At 50.1% G+C, this 12,752-nt stretch overlaps 2 protein-coding genes across 2 annotated transcripts; both read right to left on the reverse strand.

Moving 5' to 3' along the window:
* Positions 1-237: 237 nt before the first annotated feature.
* On the reverse strand, positions 238-1,306 carry H6S33_010054 (uncharacterized protein; the record flags this gene model as incomplete). Its single annotated transcript, XM_044841397.1, has 6 exons — positions 238-252; positions 369-464; positions 561-662; positions 759-850; positions 959-1,046; positions 1,172-1,306. 6 exons carry the CDS (start codon positions 1,304-1,306, stop codon positions 238-240), a joined length of 528 nt encoding a protein of 175 aa, XP_044697197.1.
* A 1,988-nt stretch (positions 1,307-3,294) lies between these two features.
* Positions 3,295-6,152, reverse strand: H6S33_010055 (uncharacterized protein; the record flags this gene model as incomplete). The annotated part of the gene is made up of 5 exons (XM_044841398.1): positions 3,295-4,557; positions 4,643-4,750; positions 4,827-5,167; positions 5,235-5,761; positions 5,839-6,152. 5 exons carry the CDS (start codon positions 6,150-6,152, stop codon positions 3,295-3,297), a joined length of 2,553 nt encoding a protein of 850 aa, XP_044697198.1.
* Positions 6,153-12,752: the final 6,600 nt, after the last annotated feature.

The following is a 12,752-nucleotide window of genomic DNA, read 5'->3' on the forward strand; positions in this document are numbered from 1 at the left end:
AGCCCCATGCGCAGTTACAGCGGTAGTGATGCTGCTGGGGAGGCGGGCTGCAGAGTTACCCGCAGCAGCGGCAGCAGCAGGATACTTGAGAGGTCCCCTGGAAAGACGACTCCCAATGTGTAGTTGGCTGGTGGGAGGCAGAGGCGAGAGAATGGAGTTTAAACATTTCTCTTTGGTCCAACCAAGATCGATTGCGGAGGTGGTGCAGACACAGAGAACCAGGCCCCCCTGCTGCCATTATTGCCTCCCCTGCTGGGTGGTGTTAGCGGTTATGGCTCTTACTTTAACTCTGATAGGGATTATTTCTATAAGAGAAATGGATAGAGATACAGAACAAGTGAGCGAGAGAGGGAGAGAGAGATACTCACAGGCTTCCAAAGTTTACCGATTAACCTCCAGCGTGGAGGACGGGCCCGAATCCGCACGCGAGAGCCGAGGGCCATTAGCTCGTCCTCTTGTTTTTGCTAATGGGTGGTATTAGTGGACATGATTCTTACTTCAACTTTAGCAGAAACTTATTCTATTAAAACAAAGATATAAAAAGATTGAGAGAGAAATACCCAAAGGCCCTCAAAGTTGTCCCGGTTAACCTTCAACGTGGAGAACGGGCCCGAAACTAATGATATATGAGAGAAAAAGGGCGCCCTCTCCCGCCATTTCTCCTACTAATGGGTAGTGTTAGTCTTACTCTAACTCTAGCACAAATTCATTCTATCAAGATAGGCAGAGATACAAAAACGATAGAAAGAAATACTCACGGGCTTGTAAAGTTTACCGGTTAACCTCCATCGTGGAGGGCGGGCCCGGAACGATATGAGTGCAAAGAGGAATGCCTCCGCTCTTTCTCCTCCTAATGAGCAGTGTTAGTCTTACTCTAACTCTAGTAGAAACTCATCAAAATAGGCAGAGATACAAAAAGAGAGAAAGAGAGAAATACTCACAAGCTTATAAAGTCTACCGGTTAACCTCCGTAGAGACAGCGAAGGACGGCCCATAAAAATAGGAAGGAAGAAAGCGAGAGCTCGCTGCTCCTTCTCCCGCTCTTGCTACAAGATAGTAATGTCAGTTATCACGATTCTGATTCTAATACGGACTCTATTCATCAAGAAAAACAGAGCTGAATATGGAGAGAGAGAGAGAGAGAGATAAAAAAAATTACTCACAGACTTACAAAGTCATCCCGGCCAACCTCCATCAGATCTGGGGCCTTTGGTAGACCTAGGGGAGGAACGGGCAGCACGAGAAGCTGTGCATCATTGTGCTCCCCGAGCTCCACCATTCCGGGGGACAAAACAAACCCCCCCATGGAGATGGAGAGGCAAAGGCGAGTATGGCCCTCTCATCGTCTGCCTCCACCATCCCGGGGGGCAAAACAAACCTCTGATGGAGATAGAGAGGCAGAGGCGAGAATGCTCTCTTTCTTTCTTTCTCCAGCTTCTTGAGAAGCGTATTGGCGGGAGCCATCTGGGGGCTCGAGAGGCTTCGGAAGGATAAAAAGAGGAGGTGACCATGACGGATCAAAAGAGGTGATGAAAAAGAGGAGGTGACCATGATGGATCGATGGATTATGAGGAAGTTAGAGATGATGACGAAAGACCGGAGTGTATAGAAGGAAGGAGAAGGGATTAGAGGGATGTGTGGTCTTAAGGATAATAATGCGAGGATGGGAGTTAGGGCTTGACCCAGGAGCTGGTTCTGAACTGTACTACTGGTGAGTAGAACTGTGAGCGCGAGCTTGCGGGGGTTGTGAATACGTACATGGATTATACATGCAGGTAGTCGGCCGCAATCCACGGAAAGAGGCCGGGTCGAGGCATAACTGCCATTTTATAATGGTTGCTGACGTATTGTATCTGCTATTATAGATGGGTTTGTGATGGATACATATGGAAGAGCCAGCTGCTCTGATTACATCGATGCTGATGCTCAGACTATAATACCATTTGGTCTCATAACTGATATATTTAGGTTTCAAAGGAGTAACTCTACTGATGGATACGGGGAAAGTTATCCAAACTCCTGGTTATGAATCATCCGAGAGAAAGCTCTCAATCACCTTCCCCATAACCTACACGCGCCGACAGCCGCAACACATGCCTAAATCGAGACCCCCGAAAAAGCTAAATTAATTCCTACTAACAATTTATCCCGGAATTTGAAGTATACGGCCATTTAAGGATTCTAGCGATAGCCCTCGGTATGGATCTTAACCCTATCTTCACACATGCGATCCCTTTTATCTCCTCTTTTCCTCGTCTCCGTGTTTATAGTGTTCTATTAGCTAAATAGCTTCGTCACTTATCCTGATATTTTGAATCTATCATTCGGTTGATGATTTAATTCGCTCACCTCCTAACCCCCCCTCCCTCCGCTTAAGCTTCGATCCTCGCCAGATTTCTTGCACAGCTATCATTGATACCCCACACCACCACTCCCATACCACACCCACAAGCCCCCCCCCCCCCCCCCCACTCACCGCACCCCGCCCCAGATCCTTGAAACCAGATATAGCGCCCGTAAACAAAGCCCTCAAAAAGCACCTACATACCCCATCAAGATTCCCCGAACCCCTCCACTCCCACATAATCATTACCCACAACCCGATGCTTGACCCTCCCGCCATGAATCCCCTCTTGGCAGACGTCCGCTCAGACCTTAAGCTGGGGCGGGTAACGAATCAACGAACAATGACTTTCTAATCATTGACAGCTTGCCACGACGCCTTCCGCTCTCCCGCTGCTCTCCCGCTTTTATCCTTTGTTTCTCGCTGACGCCAAGACAGAAGTTTGGGTTTGGCTTGGTAGTCGAGTGATATCTCATGCAGCGCACAACGCAAATTCTGAGGAGCTAGCTGGAACGGCGGATTCTTGAATCTAGATCTAGGTGGTATTCATAGCCAGGTATCTATCCTATCTATCCTATCTATCCTATCTATCCTATCTATCCTATCTATCCTATCTATCCTATCTATCCTATCTATCCTATCTATCCTATCTACATGCATGTCCTATCCCGGGTGTATACAAAACAAAAGAAAGCTCATCAAAAAGTCCACAGGTCATTGTCATAAAGAAAAACACCAATCGTCCCATCGTCTATCTAAAAACCCACCCCAAACAAAAAAATGTCCAAATGTCAAAAAGTCCAAAGTATATACCCCAAGTCCCAAAGCCCCAATACTCCATCCGTCCCAAAGGGAAAAAAAAGAAAAAGAAAAACTCCAAACCCCATCCAAAACCCCAAAAAGCAAAGCCAGAAAGAAAAAAAAGGGGGGGAAAACACACCCTAGGCCTCCTAGGTCGCATAACTCGGCGGCCTCGCGCCCGTATCCCACGCCTTCATCTCCGTCCCCAACACAAACTCCATCGTGCCACCCTTCTCAAAGATATCCCCCCAGCTGATCCAATTCCGATCCCACTCCTCGCCATTCACCTTCAAGCTCTGGACATAATACGCCGTCTCCGAGCCGCCGGTGGTCTTAATACTCACCTTCTTCCCATCCCCCAGGTTCAAGTTCAACTCCGCAAACCACGGGGACCCAATCAGAAACGTCGTCGACCCCGTCATGGGATACAGCCCAATCATATTCCACAGCAGCCACGACTGCATCGCGCCCGCATCGCTGTTGCCGGGGAGCCCCTCATTGCCCGTGTTATAGTACGACGTGGCGATGAAGCGCGCCTTCTGCACGCTCAGCGACTGCCGGTTGACGTAGTTGAAGAGGTACGGCGAGGCAAAGCTGGGCTCGTTGCCGGGGTTGAAGAGCGTCTTGCCGAAGCGGGCGTCGCCGCTCGGGTTCGCGCCGGGCTCGAAGAGCTTCGCGAGGCGGGACGTGAAGAGGTCGTCGCCGCCCATGTACTTGATGAGCGTCTCCATGTCGTGGTGGGCGCCGAACGAGTACTCGTAGGGGAGCGCCTGGTAGTAGTTGTCGCCCCAGTAGCAGCCGCCGCAGCTGAGCGGGTCCCAGGCGGGCGTTGGGAAGGCGCCGTTCTGGTCGATGGGCGAGAGGAAGCCCGTGAAGCCGAAGGCGGTCGACTTTGTGTCCCAGTGGTTGCGCCAGTTGCGCGAGCGGTTGAGATACTTGTCTGTGTCGTCCGTCTTGCCGAGGCCCTTTGCGACCTGCGAGAGCGCAAAGTCGTTGAGCGAGTACTCGGACGCGCGCGAGACGCTGCGGCTGTACTTGGTCGTGATGTAGCCCTTCTCGAGCCAGTCCGGGAGCGCGCCGCGGCCCTCCTTGGTCGACGAGTCCGAGGCCATGGCGTCGTTGTTGTTGGCCGGCGCGACCTCGGCGTCCTTGACCATGGCCTTGTAGCCGTCGTCCCAGTTGATGCCGCCGCGGACGCCCTTGACGTAGGCGTCGGCGAGGACGTTGTCGGCGTTGCTGCCGCCCTGCACGCGGCCATTGAAGTTTGAGGAGCGGCCGTCGGGGAGGTAGCCGTCGTGGCGCCAGACGTCGATGAGCGAGCGGATGTAGTCCTCGTAGCGGTGCGGCATGAGGACGTGCATGAGCGGCGTGTGGCTGCGGAAGAGATCCCAGAGCGTGAAGATGTCGTCGTACTGTGGGGGGGTTTTCATTAATTAGTCTTACTGATCATTGACATTGGTTTATGTGGATTGGGTTATGGCAGGCATCAAGACATACATAAGGCTCGGTGGACGTCCACTTCGGGTTCTCTCCCGTGCGGTTCGACGGAATCAAGAACATTCCGTACAGCGACGAGTACAAAAGCCCCAACTTCGCCGAGTCGGTCTGTTCTCACTATCATCAGCTTCAAGCTCCAGTCACCAGCCAGTCGCCAGCCCATCGCTCGGAGTATACAACATACCTCAGTGGTCGTAATCGACGAAAACACCTCGTTATTCCACGTCTCCTTCGCCGCGCTCGCCAGCGCCTCGAACGAGTTCGACTCCGGGATCTCCTTCTCCTTGAACTCGCACGCCTTCGCCGTCGAGATAAACGAGATGCCGATCTTGGACTCGACGACCAGCTCCAGCCCGGCGGTGGAGTTGAACGAGAGCAGCGCACCAAGCCTCTTCTTGCCCGACACCTTGGTCGCATTCCCGAACGACTCCAGTGTCTCACCGGAAACAGCAGTCCCGGCGAATGTGCGCGCCTGCGACGGCGTCTTGTCGACCGTTCCGCAGAAATAGATTTTCCAGTCCTCGCCTGTTCATGATAATAAAATATTAGTAACGGCGCCCCCGGAACAGAGGAGGCGGGGAGAGTTATGCACCTAGATTCCAGCCCCCCTTGTACACGCCAAAGCCGGTGTACTTCCCCTTCGCATCGACCTCGATCTCGCCCTCGACATACTTCTGCTCAATGCCCTGCCCGCGAAAGCTCGGCAAGAAATGCGACACATCCACAAGCACATGCACGCCGCCGTCGGCGCCCGCAAACCGATGCCGCATCATCCCCGCATGCGCCGCCGCCGTCAACTCCGTCACCACCCCGTTCGCCAGCGTCGTCTTGTACCGCCCGACCTCGGCCCCGTCGTCGCCCACGCGCAGCACAGCGCTGTCCACGAGCGGATTCTCAACCGCGCCGGTGAGCGGCAGCTGTGAGACCACCCCGTATTTGGGCGCGCCGCCGGTGCCAGACTCGTGCATGAGCGAGAAGCCGGTCACGCGCCCGCTGGGGAGGTAGCCGGAGTAGGCGTCGGCGGTGCCGGTGGCCGGGAGCATGTCGACGCCGATCTTGACGACGCCGAAGGGGAGGGTCACGCCGGGGAACATGTTTCCGCCGTTCTGGACGCCCATGCTGGAGTATATGTTAGCATATATGTTGTGAAGATATTTCTCTCTACCATGTGGGAGGTAGATCGAGATGGTACTTACAATGGATGCACATAGCCCGTCATGTCGGCGAACTTGATATCGTCCCTCCTGTTAGAGGGTACATCTTCGCTCCTCTTACTGTCCTGGTCAATCGCCGATGGGTCCGCGGCCGCATGCACAAGGCGTATACCCAGCGCCAGCGCAACAGTAGCTGCAATAAGAACCATTGTGAATAATCCAACGCTCCAAAGTAATCTAGGTGTTGTGCAGTGTCTTGATTTCTGTTCATGTAGTTTCTTCTTCTCGTTCTGCTCTTCCAGACTTGCACCGTCCTCTACGTCCTCCATCTCGGGTTTTATAGTAGTTTCTGTCATGATGAAAAACAAAAAAAAGACGATATAGGCTGTTAGTTTACTGCCAGTAGGGATGGGCGCTGATGGGGTCGCTCGGAGAGGATCTGCTATATTAAAAAAGTGCAACACCGGACAATATCATGTACTCCGGGCGTAAGTATTAGTATCGAGTTATCTCGTCCGCAGGCCCCCGTGTGTTGCGTGGGCGGGATTCTATTGGCTACTGACCAAGTAGCGGACGGGGAGATAGTATAGAATAGGAAGATCTCTCTAGATTGAACTGATTGTCGGGGAGGACAAAAAAACACTCAATATAAGAAAGATAGCCCTCATATATCATTGGGGGGGGGGGGGGGGAGGATGGCCCCACTCCCTTCACGAACAACCCACGAAGCCGTTCCTGGAAAGTCATTCTGCTGCAGGATTGTGGCATTACTACAGCAGAAGCAATCTGAAAGCAAGGTAACATGTGGTGGATGTGTGATGTGGGATAAGCCCATGGCCATCATCATGGGCCATGGGCCACCATCACCAAGAAAGGGCCAGCCAGCCAGCCAGCCACTCCAACTAGCACTCTAGAGGATGCATGAGCCGCCTCCGTGTGGCCATGGTAGGTATGGATTGTATGGTTGTTGTTTTGAATTGTTTTCAATTGGGCATAGCACTTGTGGAAGTGGTTTAGTAGGGGTTGGGGGGTGGTTGAGTACAATGGCGGTAATGTGGGTTGTGGGACGTTGTGGTTGTGGTTTAGCTCTGAGTCGTCCAAAAATTCCCACCGGTGATGATCACCATGCTACCGGAACCAGATGAGAGCGGCACACATGCCATCATCCTGAGCTTAACTTTCATGGCAGGGGCAGGGATTTGGCTGGCTGGGATCATGTTTTCAGATCCAACCGACAACCCCCAAAGCTAACAAGTCAGCCAGCCAGCCAACCAAAGCGAGGGCTGAGAGCATGAGCTACTCTTCCCCGCCTGTCAGTTGCTCCCCTCTCCCTCTCTTCCTAGCAGAGTGGAGGAGTGGATAGGGCCGCACGTACCTACAGATCCAGTCCTGAAGACCTCGTGGGCTTCTCCATTCGCCTGAAGGGCAAGTAGGTACAACTCCAGATATCGGAGATGTAGACAGTTCTACGGATAAAGATAAACATCGTTAATATCTTCATGCTATGCTGTATCTATCTATCCGAGTTCATCCGTAAGCGCGCCGAGGAGGATGAGAAGGAGGAGGAGGAGGAGGATGTCGGTGGACGGGGAAACAGTGGAAAAGAGTACAAAACCACGGCGCTTAGCGGCGGGGAGTTAAGTGTTTTCTTTAGTAGAGAGAACCTGGTTTTTCAACAACAGTATCTGGTTTTGGTACCTCAACTGATTTATTCCTCAGTGAAGATTAAGAATTTAGTCCTAACAATTCGATCGACTCAACTAACTACACCTGCCAGCAGATGGAGTTTGATTCCTCTCACCAGAAGCGTATATCCCTTCCGACTCCAAAGAAACGAGAATGATCTGAAGTAAGCTTCAAGGCAATATCATGACAGGCATGGAAATGCTTTCAAAGTTTCCCCCTTGCATTGAATGTGGGCCGTATGCGGCTCAGTCAGCTATTTTCGTTTGTGCTCGGTGGAGGTGGGAGTCTCGGCAGGTCCGCAAACAAACTCGGCTATGTAAAGTAGAGCAGACAGGCAGGCACAGGCTCTCTCCCCCAGTCCCCCTACTAAAATAAAAATAATCACACAAATCATGCCATAGCCAAGCCTCAATTGCTCAACCGTTCCCAAAACGAGAAAGAACAAGCTTTTCCTGCACCTACTTTACTCACACACACCCCACCGATCATCCTCGCGTGGGCATGTATGTAGAGTATCCTTATCGCTCAGTCTCAGCCCCAGGAACGGTCTCTGATCTGTTAGGCGAGAATCGTTCGAGCGCATGTACATACGTGGGGGTAGGCTGGAAAAACCCTATGTATGTAGCTCGAGGACGTCTGTTTCTCAATCTCAGCCAGCCATTCTGCTCCACCTCAACCACTTCGACCCGAGCTGAAAATCACCCCGGGAGATGGCTAAATGCCCCAAATTCCAACCAGATAGACTATCGTCTTGTGGCGAAAACTTGGCCTGAACCGAGCAGATACACTCGTTATTGAGACGAGGGGAAAAACACCTTCTCGGGAGATGTGCTGTCATGCACATAATCTACATACAGTAGGTAAATACCTACATAGCCTCCCTCCACTATATTGTTCCACGATGAATGAGGCAAGAACACCAAGACTGCTTTCTATGGCGCATCTTTTCGCCCAACAGCAGGTCAGAACCAAACCTCGGCCCGCAAAGAAGAAAATTTGTCACGATATCATACTCGACGTACCTACGTGTATGTACCCATGAGTATCTCGCCCCGATTGATGTTGTGTGACTGCCAAGCCAGCCACCTCGAGAAGAGTTCTGTTCTGTTCTGCTTGGTTAGGAAGGTTATTGAATGCAAATAGCTTACGGATTCACCTCCGTGCCATATTACATATGTAGTACTCTTCTTTACATTGGATATATAAGCGGCGCTAACTCAAAACTGGCGCGTCGGCTTGAAGCCTAAGGCACCGTTAAAGATCAAAGAGGCGGAGTACCAGTCGGTACTTTTGTTTTGTAGCACCTGTCTTGTCTTCTTCGTTATATAAACTCTATCCCCGGTTTCGTAACGTCAGATTGCTTGTGAGAAAGCCGATATTCAGCGGGGATGTTGTGCATTATCCAGTAGCCTTAATTGTCAGGGTTGTTGTCATAACGCAAGCCTTCTACTTCGAAGCATTCGGATTTCTGATAATGCCATGATCTTTTCCACTACGCCTACTCTTGCGCATTTTCGTTCATCGTCGTAATTCTGATTTTAGGCATATATGTATGCTGCCCCGTACGTAGTCCAAGTTCGTATTCACACCAATCCAAAGTGCGGACTTAATCCCGCAAACATATCACCTACCATATCAATCGATGGAGACTTATTTTTTCTACCTTCGTGGTACTTGAATACGACTTGCATTCGTATTTCACTTTCCTAGGCTTGTATCATTACCAAACGGTCCCGTCTCCTCTGGAGCTTGTAACCCCCCAAGCACGAGGGACAGTCCCAAAATACGGGCCTGTACTGCCCCATTGTATGTATTTTTGTAGACGGGATTGGTCCCGAAGGTTACAGTCTGGGCAACGGCATAAATGCTGTCAACACGAGGAAGGTGGTGATCTCGGCTATCGATTGGTATGATCTGGATCATGGAAGAAGAAAACCGGCGGTTTGGCAACTCCATTTCATCGGCAGGAAGGATAGACATGTGCTGTTAACCGTTAGAAGGGTGACAGAAAAACCTGCAGGGAGAAGGAAAGATTCACAGTAATTGTGGGTCTTAACTACGTCACATATAGCCAAGGCGTCCTTAGCCTATCAGGAGTGAGCGAGTGAGACATAATGAACCGCACCTCATTGGCGCCAAGGCATTAGTGATGTCTTGGTGTTCTTGGTATCGTGATTGGCTCCTATCCAGGGGGCGGTGTTTGATTTCGACGATGTTTATGGAGTTGTGGGAATGATGTTTGGTGGGCGAGGAGTAACGAGGGTATGTGTGGTGTGTGGTATGTATGGGGTGTTCATAGGTTGTCACTCGATCGATTGGCAGGCAGCCCGTTACTGTGGGCAAGGGGTGGTGCTTGCTGGTGCTTGCTGGTGCTTGGTTGCAAGTCAGGTGCGTACGTCATAGGATAGGTTCCATGATCTGCGGCTGGCCTCGCTGGGGATTGGAGTCTCGTAGGAAGAGACGAGGTCTCATGTTGACGTGGGTGGTTTCTTGAGCAGCCATTTACGTCGAGTGGCGAATCCAGTACTGGATCTACATATACTGGCTGTTGATGAGTGTGTTCGTCCTATCAGTACGTCATCTGGCTTCATGAGTACTCACTCGATGCTGAATCTTTTTCAACCCCGAATGCTAGTGATTGATTGATTAAATGGTTATATAGATCAATCCATGAGGTCCGAATATTCTGCACTGGTTTCTTTTAGGAAAAGAGAGATGCGGGCCTGGGCTTTTCGGGAGAAATAAATGGGGTACTCTAAAATGGTGTTTAGGAGTCGGCCCAGAAGATAACTGCGCAAAAAGGAAAAGAAGAACGAATGGTAATTTATAGCTCTGATCATGGTGTGTATACTGGTACGCCACTTGTCGTTTTCACAGGATACTTGTCTGTCGGATTCCGCTAAGGCCACGGTGATTAAGAGATGGATTCAATACTGGCCAGATAAGCCGGTCTAAGGGTTGATACTTTGTATAGGAAGTTGGTTTAGAAACGGCATTAACGGCTACAAGAAGCCCCCGATTCCACGATCATCTCCAAAATTCGTCGTTCGAGATATTCATGCCCGCGAACCATCAAGTCCGAATCACTAGCGAGCAGGGCCCCAGACCGGAGAAGAGAAATGGTCAGAGCCTATTGTCTCGATCATCGGTCGGCCCGATATTCCAGGAGAAAGCTACTCCAACAAACCCGACATGCTGGTTTGTCACTCGGAGGAGGTTCATGGATTATCACTCTGATGGAGTCATGGGTTATCACTCGTTTAGACCACGCTGATCTTTTTTGGTTTTTTTTGGTTTTTTTTGGTTTTTTTTGGTTTAATTCATTAATTGCATGCAACCTTACAGTTATGGAAATACTCTGATCTTTTGATGATTAGAGCGGGGGTTTTCGCATAGCGGGAATGATTAAAGTCATGCATACAGACCCACATGTGCCGTATGTCATATTTTCTACGGAGACCTCAGATAATTATAAAAGGTTGCATCAGACAACGCCAATTGGTGCATTTGTCAGACAATACGCTCTAGGCATACTTGGCGAGCAAAACCTCATTTTTATTCTCTGTTTGTTTATAAATTGGATTCGCAGTCTGCATGCGCATATCCGGTACGTCGGAGAGTGCGGAACCTCTCTACTCTGCGTGAAATTATGCGTGGTCCACCTTTCGATAAAGGTAGCTATAGGTGCGGATGTGGATACCGACAGATCTTGCAACCTCCCCGTTTGTTTGCCTCTACTACTACTAACTTCTACGATAAAGAGATAGAAAAGGCACCGTTGGAGTAGTAAAAATACCTAGAGAGGGGTATGGGTAGTAAAGAGATAGAGAGGAATATTAGTAGTAAAGAGATTGCTATAGAGAGGGTATAAAGAAGCCTCGTCCCGCCTATCGTCCTACCTATCAACCACCAGCACCTACCATTACGAGAACTATCACGATGTCTATCTCAAACAAAACAGGCTGGGAACGAGACTATATCACTACCACTAACAATCTTCGCACGAAGATGGGGTTGGGCTGGTGTGCGTTAATTTGTTTTTCTGGAGAGGAGAGGTTTATTTTTTGCGTTAATTCGATCTGTATCGTAATGTCGAGCGGATACTGAATCAGTAAAAAAAACACATTCTCTCTAGAGGGTTATGGGCGGTAGCCCTAGTTGGTGTATATAGGAGGGCCTGTAATCCGTAGGTATTGTGCTCCTCGTAATCGGCCGAGTGATATATTGTGATTTAGACTACGGAAAGGGACCCTTTTTCTTTTATTTGTTTAATTCATTAATTGCATGCAGACCTTAGTCTATGGAAATATCACACTACCCCAGAACTACCCTACATCCACCGCCATCTCAACAAAAGAAATAAAATAAAATAAAGAAAAGCAACTATTTAGAACAAACAATTTTGATTCTGTCTCTCCTTCCATCTTCCCTCCTACGGCCAAAAATAAACCCTTCGTACCCTGAATATCGATCTAGAGCCCTGAATACACTTCCTGGAAGCTTAAAGGTGCCTGTCTTGTCCCTATATACCCATGACTGTCATTCCTGTGGTCTCTTCCGTCCCAGGCCTGTCCAGAAATATGAATGCCTCATTTTCACTGTACCGAAACCATGCCCACCCCGCAAGCGTATATTGTTCTCTGTTGTTGCTGTTCCACCCGTTGACTACGGAAAGGGACGCGGTTCTTGGTAAAATAACACATCTACTACACTATAAAAGAAAAAGCTTCACCCTGCATCCGGCCCTGTCCATGGGGAGACCGGGCAGAGACCTGATCGATATCACACTGAACCTACGAGGCGAAGGCGAGCCAACAATCTCCAGAAAATGTCAATAAATTTACAAAAAGTCTTGCTGGAGAGTATGCTTTTCAGGGTGGTGGAGTGCCATTTATTACACATAACGCCAACATTATAATTATAGACTCCCACGTACCCCTCAAAGTTAAACCCACGACCTACTGATGGTCATATATGGGGACCCAACCCACTCGGTGTCCTCCGTTGACGAGGCGTCTACCACTAGACTAGTCTCGTACCCAGCCCGCTACTTGCAGCAAGCTGCTCGCAGTGCGTGGAAGGAGACGGGTTAGGGACGAGCCCACCGCTAGACCACACTCGCCCACACAACGTTCAGTAGCCCGGAGGCAATGCTTAAGGGGGCGAGGGTGAGAGGAGCTAGCTAGGGAAACCGAACCCTGCCATGGCAATCCACCACGACGCACTTGCCAGTGTCCAGCTGCTTCTTCCTCATCCGGGAATATTAATAC

Source organism: Morchella sextelata (genome assembly GCF_020137385.1).
Source record: "Morchella sextelata strain SCLS chromosome Unknown scls_4, whole genome shotgun sequence".
Classification (NCBI taxonomy): Eukaryota; Fungi; Ascomycota; class Pezizomycetes; order Pezizales; family Morchellaceae; genus Morchella; species Morchella sextelata.